Below are 19,780 nucleotides of genomic sequence, written 5' to 3'. Positions count from 1 at the left end.
TCTTGTGTCATGATACTGCTTTTAAATCAGTGGTGATTTTGGAAGAATGGTTACTTCACTCCGTACTCGCTTGAGAAACCAAAGCATGCACCGGGGGCGCTGAGCCCCACGCTCTGCAGAGAGCTGGACAGGCAGGAGCATGTGCGTGTCCTCCAAGGCCAGTGCAAAGCCTCCACGGATCCCAGGCCGGCTGGCAGGGCCTGCCAGGTTCCAGGTGTCCCACAGCCCCGCGCTCCAGCACTTTCCCCACTTTCCTTTAAGGGCCGGCTGCCCTAGCGCTGGAGCTGTATCCTACTTTGGGGCAGAGACTCGAGGGCCTCCAGCGCTCACGCTGCCCAGCATGACGAGCTGTGTGGCCCCGGCTCGGACCCAACGGGTAAACACCTCGGCGCCTTTCCCTCCCAGCCCGCGGGAGCCCTTCGCCCTCTGCCCGCACGGCGGGCGCTACTGAGAGAGCCGCAGGCACCGAGGCCAGCGCTCCTGCCTCTGTCCCGCGCCGCTCCAGCACCGCGGCGGCGGACAGCTCCGGCCAGGATCGGGGGCCGGGTCAGAGGGCCGGGATGGAGACTGGTACCGAGGGGCAGGCCGGGGAGCAGGAGCGCTGCTGGGCTTAGAGACCCCTCCCGGCGCCGAGGCGCAGCGGCGGCCCCGCGGCAGCCGGCGCTGTGGTTTTAAATGGGCGGAGCGGCGGCGGGCGGCGGGGCGGGTCGTGGGCGGCCCGCGCTGGCCCGCGGCGCCCATATAACCCCACCTCCCGAGCGCGGCGTGCCGCGGCAATTGGCTGGATGTGGTATTTGGAGATGTTGAGCTCGCTCCTTCCCCCCATGTCCCTGCACACACACAGGGGCGGGTGGTGCGGGCGGGAGCGGGAGGCAGGGCTCAGCCCCGGTGGCGGCGGCGGCGGGGCTTCCCCTACTCGCTGCCTGCCCGCCGCCGTGCCCGAGCCGCTCCTGCTGCTGGGCTGCTGCCTGCGGCCGCAGGACCCGGCCGAGCCGGGCCGAGGGGAGCGCGGGCGGCTGCTGGCGGCGGCCGAGATGATGGCGGAGGGCGGCGGCGGGCCGGCGCGCAGGAAAGCGCTATCGCTGCTGGAGGCGGCCCGATCCCGGTACGAGAGCCTGCAGATCTCCGACGACGTCTTCGGGGAGTCGGGCCAGGACAGCAGCGGGAACCCCTTCTACAGCACCTCGGCCGACTCCCGCTCCGCCGCCTCTTCCCAAGACGAGGACGACGACGACGAAGACCAGGGGCGGCCGGGGGTGCCGAGCCCGCGGGGCAGGGCGGCCCGGCGCCGCGCTCCCCGGGCGGCGGCCACCCCGGCGGAGCGCCGGCGGCAGCGGCAAGTCTGCGGCGGCAGCGCCGTCCCGGGCGGCCCCGGCCCGGTGGAAGAGGAGGAGGAGGAGGAAGCGGAGAAGGGGGGCTGGACCCGATCGCTGCGAGACGTCCCACCCCCTCATTTCAAGGATGGCAGCGGTACGAGGAGAGCGGACTGCCGGGGGCGGCGGGCCCGGGCGGCCGTGGGGATGCTAGCGGGGGATGCCCGGAGCGCGGCCCCCAGGCTCGGGTCGCGGCGCAGCCACGGGAGGAAAACCCGCACACGGGCCCAGCTGCTGCTTGGGCTGCTGCCCGGAGCCGGGCCTCGCGGGCGGTGCCTCCCGTCCGCCCGCTCCCCGGTGCTGGAGAGCCCGGCCGAGGCGGTGAGCGGGGGGGCGAGGAGGGGCCGCGTGTGCTTAGTCACAGGCATCCCCTCCCCGGCGGGGCCGTGGCGGTGCCCCGAGCACCGGCAGCGCAGGGTTCCCCGCGGAATGGGGACAGGCGCTGTCCAGAGCAGGGTCGGCGTCCAGGCCCCCGCCGTGGTTCCGCTCCGGTGTTCGGCTGGCTCCTCGTCCCCACTCGCAGGTGGGGAAAGCCGCTGGTCAGGGCGCTGCGGGTCACCTGCCCTGCGCTGTGCTCTAGGGCTCTGGGATCGGGGCTGGGATTCCCCCTGGCTACAAGGTTTCCTGAGCGGCCGTTTCTGAACTTAACCCTCTTTGCGTGGCTTTTGGCAAGAGCGAATACCAAGAGAGCGGTGAAATGACACAGCGCGACCTACAGCAGCAGTGCACAGCACGGAGATCTCCGTGAAGTGGCTTGTGTGGCAAGTTGCACCGCTGGTTTGCCGAGGGAGCCATTATAACATAGAATATATTTGCAGACCTCGACAGCCAATTGAGTTGGCAGTTTGCCTGTCCTAAGGTTGCTTGTCTTTGCTTTTTTCTTTTTTCTTTTTTTTTTTTTTTTGGTTTTGTTTAATTCCTTCATTTTGCTGTTAAAAGTAAATGCCAAAGAGTTCTGCTGCTGCACTTGGTGTAGTGTGCTGAAATTTGTACAGGCAGGAACCTATATGAGGAAGCAGCTTTGGATGGTTGAGGAGGAAGGTGGAGCTAGCACTGGAGCCAGAGAAAGTTCTGTTGTGCTTTGACAGATGTGCAAATAGGAGCTGTATTTGCCTCTATAAATAGCTGATCCTTGTAAAATGTTTAAAAATCACTGTTATGTGCCTCTGTAAAGAACTCCTGAGTTCTATCGAAGGTTCTTATTCATAAGCATATCTAAGATGATGTTCTGGACTATAAGCTTTATGATGTGATGATATTTCAGTATTGGTTGTCATTTAATTTATCTGTCTTTTATGGCTTATTTCTTCATATTATTTCCTTATAGGAATATCCTTTTCAACACAGACAGAACTGCTGTCATTAGTGCTTTAATACTGGTTTGGAAAGGAATTGAGTTGATGACCTGTTAATTCAGGAATTCATATTTCCTTTGAAATAAAGGAGTCAGATTTATGGTTGACAGAAGCAATGCACATGTCTCTTGAGGAAGGTGTATGGATATTGCTGTGAATATTTCCTCCCACTAATGGATGCAGAAGAGGTTATTTCTGCCCTTTAGTTCTGTTGATTGTGATAATGATGATAGATGCTGTGTGCACTTCATGGTATGGTGATTTGGTTTGGCAGAAGTTCAGGTAGTGTCGTGATTTGATATGTGGGATACATGTACCATCTGTGGTATTTTTCTTTTGACTACTCAAATTCCAAGCTATGGAAACTACTGTGTTGTATGTAACAGAGCTCTTATAAATCTAGTTTGTATATTGACTGGCTTTAGGCCTTGCAGACATCGTCCTTGGAGTCATGCTAAATGTACTTGTCCTGGCACCACTGTTGCTTCTTTGGACACCATTCTGACACAAAAGTTTGTATCTATACCTGTTGAGGAAAAGGTCTTCACTGAGGTGTCTTGCAGTGACAGCATGTCTTTCAGCCCCTTATGGAGTACAAGCAAAAAATACAGGGTTCGATTGAGCGCCAAGAAAACTGTACTCTCAGTTCAAATGTGTTGGATGTAGATCCTTTCCTTCTATTTTCTGAGATTAAAAGGAATAGGTTTACATGAGACTGAGATAAAAAATTACCTTTGGTTAGCATTAGCGCCAAAACTTCAGAGCATGGCCTTTTGGTCAAAATCTCAAGGTTTGCCTAGGGGCAAGTACTTGACATCATCTGATGCCAGGAGACAAATGTCTCATGAGACTTCAGCCTTGTTCATGCTAGAGATAAATTCTTCTATCAGACTAGGGTCAAACCTAGCGTCAAGCTCTTTGGTTTGGGAGATGGCCCCTTCATGAAAAGGAGTGTGTGGAGGAGGAAAAGGTTTGAGTTAATTATTGAGTGAGCTAAAGCTCCCAAGAGAAAAAATAAAGAGGCACTTATAAAAACTTGTGGTCTTTTTAACTACAAGTAGAAAATACTATCAATTTCCTTTTTTCTTTTGAATAAATTACTTAGTACTGTCTTTCCAGCCTCAATATTAAACTTATGTCTTTAAAAAGCATTGTATCTATCCCTAGAATTAGTCTTGAATGCAGACAAGTTAACTGATACTTCATCCCAGAAATACACTTGAGACCCGGGTGTGTAGGGGGCTGCTGGCAGTGTGTTAGATGGTTAAGTATGTCCTCAGTCTGCAGTCAGTCACTGCATGTATGTATGGTGATGCTACCTTGCTTTTGTGGCAGATTTTGACAAACTGGGAAAGGTCTGGCTTGCCTTACGTGTGAGGCGATAAGTGACTGGCATTGCTATGCAACATAGTGCTGTTTGTGTCCCAGATTTGTTTCCTGCCTCTTCTTCAGGGATCTCCAGTTCCTGTTGTTTCTGTTCCATTTAATAAAAATAGTGGGTGCTTATATTCCCGGGGGGGGCGCGGTGGGGGAAACAAACCACCAATGTGAACAGCTTTAGCTGACTTCCTTTGTTGAAATCCAAAATAGCTGTTGACTTTAACATAGAGGTTAGAACAGATGGCTTGCTGGCACTTTGTTATTTCCTGTTAAACTATTTTGCAAATCACTCTTTTAGTGGGTGAGAAAATTCCCAACCATATGATTTGATACCCTGATTTTTAAACTGGTAACTTGTGGCACTGTGTGGTTCTAATGAAATCAGGTTGAGGAAACAAGTCTGTCACAAATATCAAAGCAGTAATAAAAGTTGGGAGCTATACTGGGATTTGAGTAATGGAAAAGAGGTCTTGGAGCAGTCATTGAAATACTCCTCCTTTACAAAGAACACCTGGCTACAGCAGGTCCATGGACAGGTCATCATGTGTGTTGAAAAAGATGTCACCCATGATCAAATGCTGGATCCAAGCTTTTTGACCTAGTTGTAGAGTGCAGAAAGAAAAAGAGAACAAATTGCTGCTAGGATATGGAAAGCATAATTGAAAAGGAGAGAGAGAGAGAATAAGCAACTGCTATTGTAAGCCAGTTCGTGCCAGTAACTCAACATAAGCCCTTCATTTTTGGTTGCTCCTGCCTCAGACTTAATTGGTGTGTTCTTCCTTTCTTTAGGAGTGAAGTGGCTCTGAGTGGTGCTTTCCCTTGTTAGCTCAGTAATCTGGCCAGGAACTGTTCTGTAATGCGTAGAGGCACTATTGCTTCTGCTCTTGGTTCTTTGGGGGTCTTTAGAGTAATCCTGGTATTGCTGCAGCTTGATATTCCTGATTTGGCGTTTTTTTCCTGGGATCCAGTGCATCCTATATCCATGTAGCTCAGCAACCAAAACATTTGACTTCAGATGTAAAAACACTTCTTACTGTTAGGATGCTGTTATACTTATGTTTTAGGATGGCAGCAATAGCAGGGAAATCTAAGCAAAACTTCATGTTGAAGTCCTCAAAGATACAGGCAATTAGTTCTACTGTTTCCTTCATTTCCTATGTCCTCCAAACCCTGTTCCTGAAGCCTAGACCTAAGGACAAAATATTAAGAATGTTCCTTGCTGAAAGAGTATAGCAGTTCCTCTTTGAGTTGCATTTAGACAGTAAAAAATAGTTTTTATGAATTTCCAGAGTGTTTCTCTGAAACACTTAATGTGCTGTAAGTTGCTGTCTTTGAAGAACATGCTGGTGTATAACAGAATGCTCTCAGGAAGAAGCTGCTAAGATCATGTTTAGCAGTCTTGTCACCTTGAAGTTGAAGCAAATACTTAAAGTAGTTTCTAGTGTTTTCTGTTCTCAAGAGTGCAGGCAGTCAGATGGGAAGGCAGCATTCCAGCAGCAAGGAGCCTGGAGGAAGAGCTCTTGGGTCAGTCTGGGCCATAAAAGAGGGCCATATACATGCTACCACCTAACAGTGCAGGAGCTCTTGGTTCAAGTCCTGAATAGAATCTGAAGGCTTTAGTCTTACTAGATAGATGTCAGTATTTAAAGGTTCTAGAGTGAGAAAAGTATGAAAGCTACTTAGTCACTTATGTCAGATTCTGCTTCAGAAATACCTGGCCCAAATTCTCTGACTGTAAGTGGATGAAGTGATGCTGATATGATTTGTTCTTATTTATATCATCAGAGGACTTAGCTGCTTTTGACTTGTATAACCATGGAAAATATTGGGAAAAATGCATATTTATATAATCTGTTCTTGCATTCTATGTAGAAGTTACTTATAATGACAGTATCACAACACTTTCAGGAAGATATGGTAAATACATCTCAAAGATGTACATTACTACTTTGCAAAGCCTTTATAGGATGACTCAAAGTCTTGAAGTTTTGCTATGTAAGTGAGTTGTGCAAAGGCTTAATATCTCAATCATCTTACAAAATCTAGATGTGCTTTTCAGAAGGTTTTAATGGCTTTGGAGCACATTTTCCTGCTTCCATTGCCACTGAAGAGAGCAAAGTGCATATGACAGCCTTTTGATCAAAAAATTCAGTTCAGCTTAGCTATCTATGTTCCATTGCCTCTTTTGCCCATACCTCTGCCTTAAACACCCATTTGAGGAATAATCTGGTATTTAGATGGACTTTACAGGAAAAAAACCTAACACTGGTTTTTTTTTCTGCTTTTATAAAGAAAATCTGTTTTGGTCAGTACTTCAGACATGAAAGTGTATAAGCACTGCAAATTAAGGTGTTCTCCACAGACACTTCTAGTCTTTTACAGAGAAAAAAGCATATTTGCTCCTGATCTGTTACTGCGTAAAATGAGTATTTTCTCCTTGTAGCTATTGATTAAAAGGAATTTTAATCAATAAAAGGGGCCATTTAAAATAGATCAGTTCCTACAGCTACTTAGGTCCTTTAGTCAACATCTCACAGAAACAGTACAGCAAACAGTTTCCATGTCTGTGTACCTTTAAGCATCTCTGCTCAGTCTAATGAGGATACTAAAGGTGGAGTTGACTGGAAAACTCTGTATTGACTGCTAGGTCACAGGAGGTTGTCCTGGATGCCATAGACTTAAAAGAAACTGGAAATGTCTCTTACCTGTTTGTGTTTATATAGGAATTTTGCTTTCCTCCTGTGCTGAAGCTTAAAAAAATTTGGAATAGATGGATTTAGCAGTTTGGAAATACAAGATATTTCTAAAAGGGAAGATAATCATGGATACAGTTCCATATCCTGACTAGATGTCACTGGAGTACATAGAATGAAATACCTCATTCTTTCTAGTACTGCCAAAAACTGGGCAAGTTATTAGAAAACAGAACAGATGGACTCCAAAGGAATGCATGGCTAAGACAAATGCATGAGGTTACTATCATTTGACATCTCAGTTCCTTGTAGCCAGACATCATTTCTAGGAGCTTATCCAAGCTCCCCCTTCATAGTCTTTGAAGAACAGAATGTTAACCAGTCACTGGCTGTGTGAAAATGAATGAACTCATTCCTGAGTAGGTAATTTAAAAATTAAGCCTGAGTTCTCTGATTGACAGACTGCAGGAAAATAGGCTTGGATAGCTCCACAGCTGATTTTGTGTCTGTATAAATTACACGTGGACTATGTCCTTATTTTCTGTGAAAACGACTGGTATTCATGTAGTGTGATAGAAAATATGCTTTTGACTGTGCTTTCTTGGGTGACATGAGGGATTTGCATGACCTGTATTGACAAACCATACATGGTGTTAAGCAATACTATGCAGATGCAACTGTGCAAGTTGAAGTGTAGTCAGTGAGGCACACTGTAAGGGTGCCAAAATCACGTTGGATAGGGATACACAGGAGACACAGAAGAATATTGTGTATGTATCTGTATGGATGGGAGCAATAGCTGTGTGTTGGACAGGAAGATTATTGGACTGACATAAAAGATACCCTGAGCCCATCAGTGGGGACAAATGAAGGTGTTATATCTAGGGAAGAAAAATCAGAAAAAGACTTAAAGCAGCTGCTGTTATAACAGTGATTCATTTCTGATTACATATGGCAGGGAGGTGGGTGTGTATGAAAGATTAAAATCAAGCAAAAATGAGAATATCTTTCCTTTTTAAAATTACTTACAAAATTCGCTGTTGTGGAAAGTCTGACTATCCAGTGCATGTAGTCATCTCTGCATTTTTTTTGGAAAGGTAGGTATGGTTAACTTCTGAGTAGGGAGTGCTGGTAGGTGTTCAGTACTAGGGGTCAGCATGTAGCTGTGGGCCTGTGGCTCTTCCTATTGATGTCATGGTGCCTTCTGCTGCTGGATGCACCCTATTGACAGAGGGCTTGGGCAGTGATAATCTTGTCAGTTCATGCCCAGGAAAACTACTTGGAAGAGGCTACATGTATTGAAACTCACACGTGTGTGCGCTTACACATTTGGAATCACAGAATCATTAAGGTTGGAGAAGACCTTTAAGGTCGTCAAGTCCAGTCAACCGAGCATCATGACAGTGTTCACGACTAAACCACATTCTCAAGTGCCATATTCATAGGTGTTTTGAACACTTACAGGATGGTGACTCCACCTCTTTTCTGCAGAAGACGTGGTTAGCCCTCTGCAGAGGGCAGGGTGGTGGTTCATAAACCTTGTGCTGCAGCAGCCAACTGAAAGAGAACCACCTTTGGTTTGGGGAAAGGGATTCCCAGGATGATCTTGAAAAATGGGAGATGCTCTTACATCTGTCTTGCTGGATATGTTGCATTACAGATATAAATATAATATGTGGATATAAATTCTTATTTAGCCTTTCAAAGGGTTTCTAGCCTTCTGGACTGTATTTTTGAAAAGGATCACTAGATGAGAAGACCTCCTAAACTGAAGACTTTCTCACTTTTTTGCCATTGTAATTATTCCTTACTCATAAACTTGTTCTTTTATGTCATTAGTGGTTGTTTTGAGATGAATAAAAATACAGTGTTTGAAGGTTTATGCTTGGAGATCTGCATTAGTTCTCTCTTGTCACTGACTCTGAGAGTAAAAGAAATTAAGATTTAAGATTTGGACTTCATTTGAGTCATCTGTAGCTGTTTTCATGGTGCAAGTTCCAAGCTCTTTCATTGTTGCAAGTAGTTTCAGTTTTTTTCTTTTAAGGGTATGTCTTCAAGTGTTTCAGAAGCCTCCCCCCCCTTGGGAAAAGAGTGATGGGTTTTAGAGTAGATGGCATCTTGGTCTTTCCGTTTGATGAGGTTGTAGTTGATGAATAAAGAATGACCTCTCAAAAAAAGGCCTTTCTTCATCTGCTTCTGTACTACAGGGTAATGACTCACACTTCAACTGACATCAGAGATGGTCTAAAAGATTGTCTAGCCTTTGCAGCAGCCCCCTGCCATTGTGCCCCTGGAGTCTGTCAGAGCCAGGGCTATCCTGTCACCCCAGACAAGCTGCAGCTGAGGTCATTGAGGTAGCCCCAGGCACTGGGGTGACAGGTGAGGCTGGCTCAGGATGTGGGCATGTGGGTGGACCCATGGCAGGGCAGGGCTGTACCAAGCTGGAGCCTGGCTCGGCTGGGGTGGGGGCTGATGGCCCTGGGGAGCTGTAGTGGAGCGCTGCGCCAGGAGGGCCAGGCAAGGCCACTCAGGCATGGGGTGACCCTGGGGCACTGGCAGCAGCTCCTTGAAACAAACTCCTTGGCAAAAGGCATGACTTTCTGTAATGGCTCTTCCACAAAAAAAAAAAAAAAAAAAAAAAAAAACATTCAGAAGGAGTTTGTCAGTGCTCAGTTGAACCATTCTTCCAGCTCACTCCCCGCTGGGTGTGGATTCTCTGTACCCTGTCCCTACAGCTCAGGCTGTTGTTAGCCAGCACTCCTGTCGGCCTTGGAGAGCCTGGTTGCTGCCACGGAGCAGCTGGGAGATAGTGCTGTCTTGTCATTACCTTTGTTTCATGGGTACCCTGCAAGTTCTGGTTCAGATTTTCTTCAGTGTTTATGTCTTGTGTATGGAACAAACCTGTAGGAGTTCTGGTGTGTGGAGCACTTGTGCAAAGCTAGGAGTTAGCTGATCCTTGTGGAAGCCCCCCATGGTCGCTGTGTTCCATGACAGACTTTGCTGCCTTGTTTTCTGCTGTGAACTGGGGGCAAATTATTGAGGTGGGAACCATCTCTGCAGTACTGGCTCTGAGTTCCACGTTGTGCTTTGCATTGCACTACATCTGTTACAACAAATCTTACAGACATTAAAATATATAGTGGGGTGAAGCAGGCAGATGCAGAAATATCTGATTGGATAAATACCATCTAATCCCCATCAGGTATTCTCACAAAAATTGTTATTACTGTAAATGCTTGTTTGTCTCCATTTGAATTGGGTTGGTGTGGCCTAGCATCTCCAAAAATGTGTGGCATAAAGATCTGTCAAAAGCTAAAATGTTCTGATGGGACATTTTTACTTTTATTTTTATTTAATTTCACTTAATTTTATTTTTTGTTCTTAATTAATAAGAACTTAAAAGCACATTCCTGAGTGTAGCTGGACTTCTTGAATTTGTTATTAAACCTTTAGATAATGTGAAGTTGAGAGTTATTCTATGTACACTGAAGAGCAAGCTGAGAATTTCCAAGGTTGTTGATTGCCTGAAATAGTCTGGTGCAGGAAACACAATGGCATGATGCAAGAGGGGAATACTTAGTGTGAAGGCAGCACTGACTAACAGCAGAAGTGGGAAATGGAGGGAAAGAAATGTCTAGGTAGAAAAGGAACTGGTGGTTGAAGCTGAACACCAGACAAATGTGACTCAGTGTCATGCTGTTGTGAAAAGGCACACATCCCAGTGGAGCGTACAAGACTTGAAATGAGACTTTTGCCACTTGAGAGAGTCTGGGTTGCCAGCCCAGGTGAGAAGCATGTAGTTAAATATGAAGAGAAAGGACAGAAGCAGAAAATCTACTAACTTGGCCACCTTTTAGTATCCTGGTTTTACACCAAAAAGCCGTATGGGTAAGTAAAAGAGCTATTACAGGAAAGGGAATTATCTGCCTTACCTGCTCTGAAAACTAAATATGAGGAATAGTGGGTACAAATTGATGGATAATTGAATCAGACATGATAGAAACTCTCAGACAGTGCAGTGGTGCAGAAGACAAATGTGTCACTGAAAACCTAAGAACAAGTGTCATTAACCTGTTATATCTGTTGTAACAGAGTGACACCCAGTATGTGTGCTGAATGGGGATAGAGGCCTTGGACTGAAGGACTTCCTGAGGTGCCTTCCAGCACTATTTTCCTTTGTTTTACATTGGCTAAGATAAACTAGTAAGCTGCTGAGTGGCTAGTTGAGTGTTGGAATGTTTTGCAAAGGACTTGCTACTTGCATCTTCCATGTCAATTTTTGGAGTGGGGAGAAGGCTGTGCAGCTTGTGGGAAAGATCTGTGTGCTTGCAGAAGGCTGCCTGATCTGTTAAGGCAAAACTCCCTCTTTCCCTTTGTTCTGGAATATGGCCCAGGCAGACTTGATGGTTACTTAGGGTGCTGTTTCCACACTCACTTCTATAGTAATGAATTGGGGGATCCATGAATCCTGTATCTCTACTCACATGACTTACTCTGAGATTCCTTTATGTTCAAAGCTCTAAGCTGCTTATGTTAAGGACGTCGGATGTGGCGCTACCCCAAGACTTATTAGCAGTGAGATTAGCAGTGCTGCATTCTGGAGCAGTGCATCATCCAGTGGTACCTGGATTTGTACTTGCCTCTGTTTATGACACTTCTTGAGGTATAACGAGCTTCCTTACAACTGAATCCCAACCCAACCCTCTATAGACCATAAGGATGGATACATGGAGGAAGACAAGAGCAGGTCTGCAAGAGTCCCAGCTAAGTCATGGTGCAGACACCTGCAACAACTGATGATAATGTAACAGGTGTCCTGGCAAGAAAGAGCATCAGAATGTCTACTCCATGTTTTTTCAGTTCATGGATTGGGAATCAGAAGGTTGTTCCTTCTCTTCTTTGTGAGCATCACAAAGTTGTTTCATCTTCAAAGACTACTTTTCGGCACTTATATCTTCTTTTTTCCTGGTATATACCTCAGGTATATTTAAAGAGATTTGCTGTTTAGCTTTCTTATGTTTTTTTTTTCTCTAGCTATTTATTTTTTCTCTTTTTTCTTTCCTTTTTTTTTTTGCCCCTTGGGCAAATTTCTTAAAATTAAGGAAGTATCATATTTCTTCACAGTATTTCCTTCCAAGAATACACCCCTACTTCTAGTTCTCTGCCTTTTCCAGTGTAGGGTCAGCTCTTTGTTGATAAATTGCACAGGTGTCCAAGTAAGGTCTTACAGTTCCTGGTTCAAAGGTAGTGGTATGTCACTAAAGATAACCAATAACTTGATTTATGCTATACAAACTGTTATAGAAGTCAGTTGTGTATCACTTTTCTGCAGAATAAGAGATTGTCTTATTTCAGGAGATAATTAGAGAAAAAACTTTCAGTATGGGTTTTTAATATTTATTTTGGTCAATAAATTCAGGTACTATCTAAGAGTAGGATGATCAGCCCATTGTTTTCTGATGGTGTTTGGAGCATAAAATTGGTTCTAATTCTATGTCCTGGTAAAAAAATTAAATAATGCCTTTCCTAAAGTCACCCTTCATCCAGACAACTTCATTCTCAGTCAAGAATCTGGGTAAGGAGGACACACTAATACTCGTACTCATCTGTGCTGCTGCCAATTCACAACTATCTAGCTAGAAACAGAACAAACAAATAAATTCAACTTTCCTGTAAGTAATATCTTAGAAGCTTGCCCACTAAAAATGGTTTTAAGGTGACCCATCTATGATAAAAATGCCTGCATTTGTCTTGATGTCATTTATTAGTCTTTCCTTAAAATCTATTCAGTGTTTGAGTATTGAGACCACAGCAACAAGTTAAAGTCACAAAGACTCTTTATTTTAGGAGATCTTCCCAGCTTAACATGTTACCTTGAATTTGGATTCACTTAGGTTCTTCTTTATGGACCTCCTAGTATTTGAGGATTAGAAATAAAGATATATAATAAACTGCAAGATTCAATTTTTTTCTGTCTTTGTCACAGGTATTTCAGCTTCTGGTGTCCTGCCCTCAGACTCTTGAAATTTATTCTGTTATGAACCTCATTAGATGCCTTGAGAATGAAGCCAAAATCCTGTCCCTAACAGATGAAACACACCTAGGTTATCATGAATATCTGTGTTATGACAATTGCTCTGGCTTTGCTTCCTCCTGCTTCCCCTTCATCCCCCTTTTATATTTTATTGAAGAGCACTTTGGATCTTTCTGTACAAGGTATGGCTGTTTCTGCTTAGGAGGGGTGTGAGTTTAGCCAGCAGTACCAAAACCTATAGTCCCACTAGACTTGGGTAAATTCAAAATACATTTAACTATGTTGAGTTCAAATAGTAGTGCAGGCACCTAAATGCTTTCTGGGAGCAGGTGGTTGGTGTAAAATATTCAGCTATAGCTATTTTTAAATTGGTATTGTCAAAGTCGGTACTGAATATGAAGTGGTTCTAGAAATATGAAATGGACTTGACACTGTTAATGTGATGCTGTTGTTGAGATTATGCTAGTTTTTAACTGACTCTCTCTTTTACTTCTTTTTGTTGGCTGCTGGCTATCTCTCCCTGAATCAATGAAAAGAAACTAAGTGAGCAGTAGTTGTTTTTTTTTTCCTAAAAGCAGCCATTTTTATCGTATGATGAAGCAGAAATGTTTGATAGCATTTTATGGACATCTATTGCAGGAGACTGAGTGAGATGTTAAAATAAAAAGCATTCCTTTTCTTTAGGTCTTTTGCCAAAAGGTTGACTCGGAAGGGGTCTAAGTACTGACCTGGAGCAACTTGACATCGAGCAGTACACTGCCAATTGTTCTAAAATGTCAGCTTTCTTCCTAAGATAAAAGGGTGATGGGATTCTTTTTTTTTTTTCTTTAAGCTGAAATGGGCAGCTAAAGGGAGATTGCTTCAGCACAATACTTAATCAGAAAAGGAACAAGAAATAAGTGTAACAAAAGCTGCTCAAAACTTTATTTTCAAGCTTTCGGTGTCTGCTGAATCCTTTTAATCTGTACTATAACCTCTTTCTAACCTGCACTTCTGTGCTACAGAATTTAGTTTCTCTAATTGTATTTTGCTTCTTAAAATCTTCTCCTGTCATAAAAATCAATGTTTCTCTTATATCTTAATATAGATTCTACCAATACTTCGTATTTTAACATCTTGTTCTTAGTCATTATGAAACTTCTCTTTTTTTTTTTTTCCTTGGACACAATGTCTCCACTGTTCTTGTTAAAACTGCAGGTAGTCAGGGCAGGAGTTCATAATTTTTTTTTTTCTTAGTAAGTCAGGCTTTGTGCAATTTTGCTCTGCCCCATGTGCTCAAGTCCGCTCTTGTGGGAGGAGAAGGTAAAGGTCTTCCAGATACCAAGTTCTCACCTAACTTACGGGAAGATAGTCTTTTGAATTGCCCCTGCTGAAAGATGACTCACTTGAGTTCAATCCTTATTAGACAGCACATTTGTAGCAAGAAGAGCCTGTAGGCTCCAACAGCATCTCCTGTGATGAAAAAGCAGGTTGAGACATTGGGAAAACAGACTCTGCCTGTTCTTGTCTCATAAAGATAATAGCTGGTACTTCTAACATACCAAAATTATGTCCAGGTGCTCCTGACCACATTGCTTAACCAGCCTGCTACAGCTGATGTTCCAGAACTGCTTTTGTGGGAAATATAATATGTGAACTGTAACACCTACCTCAACTTCTAACATAGCATTGAAAAGCTGGAAGAAATGCAGTATGCAGCTCAACAAAATCTGAGTTCAGTGTTTATCTATTAGTTTGGTTATTCCATGATTATTTAGTCTTCTTTTTGGATGAAGGTTGCACTTCAGGAGTGTTGACTGCCCCTGCATGGAGTTTTGAGTTAGCATTTTATTGTGTCTGATTTGTGAGTGCATCTGTGCTCCTGCTGCCTAATAGAAGAGACCAGTGCAGTTTTAGAGGCTAATGCACTGAGTTATGAGCCTAATTCTTTATAGCAAGTATTTAAAGAATATTCTCCCTTCTTGATCACCTGCACTGACAGGAGTGGGGATTGTGTCTCCTGTGCCTGGTTCTTCACTCACATTGCAAAGTGTACCCTGTAGTCCCTTATCTGCCAGACATTGGTTCTAGAGGCAGGAGGATGTGACCAAAATCAAGTGATAGTTTCTATAAAAAAAGCAAAATTTTATGGTGTTTATAAACAGTTTTGATGTAGCTGTTGCTTTTCTTTTCCTCTTTGAAGCTAGCTGAACTTAATGTTCTACATACTGGTGGATCTTGAATGCTTCCTAAAGAAAGGCAACACAAAGATTTAAGTTTTGTTTTCTCTGACTACTATTGTAGAGAGTCATTGTTAGCTGCCTTGTTTGTAATTTAGAAGAGGGAGGAAAAAGTAAGCAAATTTTTAAACTCAAGTAAAAAAAAAGAATACTTTTTCTAAGGAGAGTTTTAAGCACCTTTTTTGCTGTGTCTTCAAGGACTCTGTACTATACTTGCTAATATTAATCCTTTTGCAGTTATTTCTCTTTTATTATGGACTGCATAACTTGACATTATAATATTTATACAGTTAAATCATTTGTTTGGAGCAATCCTAGGCTAGAAGAAATATGCTTAATCGCACTTCAAAAACATGTGCTTCAGGCTAGTGTTGTACTGATACCTAAGAATAATTTGATCACTGTAGCTTAAGTATCTGCCTCAAATGGTTACTGTTTGGCTGAAGTGAAAGGACCATAGAAGAGGTTACTGTTGTCAAACTGTAGCCTCAAAAATTTCTTAAAAGACACCCCTTTTGATGTTTATCGAACATACAACCTGTTTGCTTCGTATTGTCACAACAGCAGAAAGTTTGGTATCAGATCTGAGTGGTAGGAACTAACATTAGATCCCTTGATCAAAAGGAAAAGTCCATGCTTCCTGAAGAACACGAGTTCCAATTTGCTTGCTAAGGTTTGTGAAGAGTGACCAGAATCTCTGGTGGTCATAAGGCTCAGGAGGGAGGACAAAGAGGCTGGGCTGCAGGATAGTCTATAGAGAATTTTTGTAGTACAGAGACATTCACCTTTTTTCCTGCCATGACATATATTGCGGCCTCAGTCTTGCTTTTAGGATTAATAATTTGCATGGCTGACTACAAAATTAGTGTCTGTTCTGGAAACCTATTTCTGCTAGAGAAAAACACAAGACTCTTACACATTCTTTTGATTTGTGAGTGACACAAATTAAAATTCAAAGAGGAGTGTCAAGGGATGTAAATATAGTGCATTATTCTTTGAACCTAGAGATGCATATAAGCATATGCATAGGTGGTACTACCTTAGTGATGTGACAAATTACTTGAACAATATCTATTTCTTTAGTGACATGGGAAGTGTTATACCAATGCAGAAGGACCTCTGATGCCACCACTCCCCTGTTCTTACAAGACAGTTTTCTTGGAGGACAAAGGGAAATGACTCCTTTCTATATTGGTGTAAAACCTACAAGTAGATCAGCTGAAGCTTACAGGATTTGAGAATGCATTCAGCTCTCTGCTAAAAAGAGGGTAAACTGTATCTGGAAGGCTGCTTTAATTCTGAATGTAGTTGCTAGAGAATTCTAGGGCAGTGTTCCCCAATAATTTTTAATCATTCACCCCTATCAGTAGAAGTTTTTTCAACAGGTACACCCCCAATCTATGTGTATTTATTGATTTATTTATAGATTATATACCTGAACTACTGTACTAATATACTATGCACATTATAAAGCATATACAAAATCAGAAGTTCTACCAGGATGAGATAAAGATGAAATTAACACTATTTTTTTTTTTTTTTATTTGTTGACAATAGAGAAAAATATTTTCTTCCAGCACTCCAGTTGATTGTCTTGTGCAGCACCCCATGCTGGAAGGCACTGTGCTAAGATCTATCAAAGGATCTTCATTAAAGCTCATGCATGACCAAGCAGATGGTGCCTAGATCTTGGCAAGGAGGACTGTGGTCATTTGTGTCCAGCTCTGCCAAACTGCTTCAGTCCAGGTCCAGAATGAGAATTTCTGTGAAGTGGTTTGAATCCCCCTGCTAGGGATGCTACCAGACCCAGATGTAGCTGTCATGAAAAGCTGTATGTTCTCCTGTTTTCTCTGTCTTCTCTTTCCTCCCCAAATAAATAACATTCTGGCTTGCCTGGTAGGCTTGGGGTTTTCTCTCACAAGGCTATAAAAATGCCAGGCCCAGTTTTGCTAATAATATTCTGAAGGCTTTTTGTACCTCCCACTAAAACATCAATGGGGGTTATAGAATCTGGACCTTAAGGGAGGCATGTAATAAATTCTTGATGTGGAAAGTAAAGTGCTGCCTATTCAGGGCCATTCACTGTGAGCAGGGAGGAGCTGTATCAAAAGTGATAGAAGAAGCTGATGGAGTTTCACAGTAGGCCTCTTAATTAAATTTATTTTATAAGGCAGTCAACATAAAGAATGAATGGAAAGTAATGTTGTTCAAACGAGAGCTTTGTGGACTTATTAGCAAATAGCTGAGGAACTGGAAGGGCCACATAATGGGGCAAATCTGTCTATTAGATAAAACTAGCAGCTAGGTCCAGAAAGCTTAGGAGGTGGGAGGCTCCCTTTTTTGAAAATGTGAACACAGCATGAAGTTCTTTGAAAATCTCTGCTGTATGAAATTGTTCTTGCTGCTAGGTCCAAGATGAGAAATACAAGCTACTTTCTCCTTTTATAATCTGAACTATGTTCTTTCACTGATTAATTCTTATGAGATCTTTCTGCTTTTATAGGTTCATATGTTTGCAGCCCCTAAGAAGCCTGGACAAGCTGACCTTTAAGTGTAGCTATGATCTGGTGTTCTAGGTGGCTACTAGCAAGCAATGCCTGTCTGGTGACCTCCAGTCTTGTTAATACAGGCAGTACAAGTAATAAATCCCATATTTTTCTCAGGTGACTGTCCTTTTTTTCACTTTTAATTGTTGAAGATGTGCACTGACTTCTTTAAACTGGCAGGTTGTGGTTTTATAAGAGTTTTTAGGAAGCCTAAGTGCTTGGAGTGCTGTGGAGTGTGTCATGTATCCTGCATATGGTAAGAGGATTAGGGATGTTAATGTACATGGTATATAGAAGTCATTTATTGAACTTTCCAACTTCTTGCCTATTTTGCATTGAGATGTTCAGACAGCCTGCAGCACTGGTCACTTCTTCGGGCAGGAAGAACAGGGATGGAAAAAGACAGTCTAACATCGGGGAGGAGCAAAAGAACAAAAAGACAACAAAAAGCACACAAAGTGATACTGTAGATGTGTAAAGGAGTCCTGACCCTAGCAAGGATTGCAAATCCATGACCTCCACTTTGCATCTTAGGTCTCCTAGGAAAATATTAAGACTTTAATCTGCCTCTAAGACTAATGCACCAGCAGAGAACATGTGGCTTGTCATAAGATTTTTGAGGGTGTTGGGGAGGAACATGGAGACTATCAAGTGAGGAAATTACAAGTTTAAAAGCAGGTGTGTAAGTGCAGATGCAATATGGAATGATGAGAGCTCCTTTGCCTCTTAGTCTGGGGTGATGACAGCAGAGATGACTTTTCTTACTATGCAGTTGATGAAACTTGCCTAGAAATGCAAGTGCACACTTTCCTACAGAGAGCAGTAAAATCCAAGGGAGTCTGGTACAACTTGAAACAAACAGGTTTGAAAAAGCCTGGATATTATCCCCATGCAACTCCTGTCACCAGCCTCCTTGGCAGATTCCAGGTTTTGAGCTCTTTCAGCAGAGCTGCAGCATCATCCTACTGGTCACCCTTTCTCAAGTGGGTGCTGCACAGGGTGCTCCTGTCTGTTCATGAGCAGTAGCATTGAATACTCGGAGGACTCTGTGCTTACCCTAACAACCACTCCCTATCTTTTCCAGGAAGAGCCTGTTGCTGCTGGAAAGCAATTGCAGAGACCAGTACTGCAGCTACCTTAGCTCATGTGGGATGGATATGAACCATCAGGAGGTTCTGTTCTGAAATTAGTGTTTGTGCATTATAAGGTTGTTTCCAATGCTTTACTGAACTGTTTGGATTTCTGGTTGCTGTATTTTTTTTTCTTTTTTAAAATATGACTGGATTCCTGGTTGCTGTATTCCTTTTTTCCTTTTTTTCCTAAATAACTAATTTTTGAACAAAATAGAAAGCCATTTCTTTGTGAGACTTACTCAAAAACTAGAGGTTCATTCTTCAATGGCAGATGTGTGTGTTGTATGTAAAAGGTGTGAGTTGACGTGAAGGCTTTCAGCATCTCTTTAGTTGGGTCATTTATATTGACTTATTGACTTCTATTTATAAAAGATAAATTAAATATTCTGATGATTTCCTTGGAAAACATACTGGGCTATCTCACATCAAATATTGCTGATACTTAAGGTGGTTTTTTATTTTAAATTCCTGGAAAGGAGCAAGCAATTCCCCCCAATTCCATGGGGTGGCAATGATATTTGTGAATAGTGTGCACTAGAACAGACCAGGAGCCTGGGACAGAAAGATGGGATGATAGGACTGCACCTTCCAGAGTTGCCAGTGCAGGAGAGGAGTTCCCCCATGGAAACATTCCAAAGGAGTCTTCTGGGATTTAGTTATGAAGGTCACCCTGCTGGTAATGGGAGTTGTGCTGACATAAAACTATCCATGCTGCTTTGTCCAGTTATTTCATAAATGTGCACAGCTGTGCCCACAGACAGACGTGTAGCTGCTATGTGATCTACTAAAAGATGTATTACAGGTGGTGTATGAAGTCAGCACATTGATGGTCATCTGCTAGATATGCACAGTGTCAGCTAGGCTGCCAGGAGCAGTGCAGTGAAATGTTAATAGTAAATTACAGTGGCAAAAGGGCGCAGTGGACTATTGCCATGGAAGCTGCTGCAGCAGGAATTCCCCTGAGGAGGAGCGTATGTACACAGCCGAATAATGTGCAAAGAATTATGTAAACTGACACAGTATTGCATAGACTGCATTGACTCTGCT

The 19,780-nt window shown here is 43.2% G+C and overlaps 1 protein-coding gene across 1 annotated transcript in view; it reads left to right on the top strand.

Annotated features, from left to right (window-relative positions):
• The first annotated feature begins 1,037 nt into the window (after positions 1–1,037).
• The window catches only part of PGBD5 (piggyBac transposable element derived 5), a 59,858-nt gene continuing 41,115 nt past the window's right edge, over positions 1,038–19,780 (top strand). Inside the window, exons 1-2 of the mRNA XM_062489141.1 lie at positions 1,038–1,290; positions 1,387–1,470. Of these exons, the coding sequence (XP_062345125.1) occupies positions 1,038–1,290; positions 1,387–1,470 (337 nt within the window). The remainder of the gene's footprint in view (positions 1,291–1,386; positions 1,471–19,780) is intronic.

This window comes from Cinclus cinclus, chromosome 3, assembly GCF_963662255.1.
Source record: "Cinclus cinclus chromosome 3, bCinCin1.1, whole genome shotgun sequence".
In the NCBI taxonomy this organism is placed as follows: domain Eukaryota; kingdom Metazoa; phylum Chordata; class Aves; order Passeriformes; family Cinclidae; genus Cinclus; species Cinclus cinclus.
This window is presented reverse-complemented; position numbering and strand designations above follow the sequence as displayed.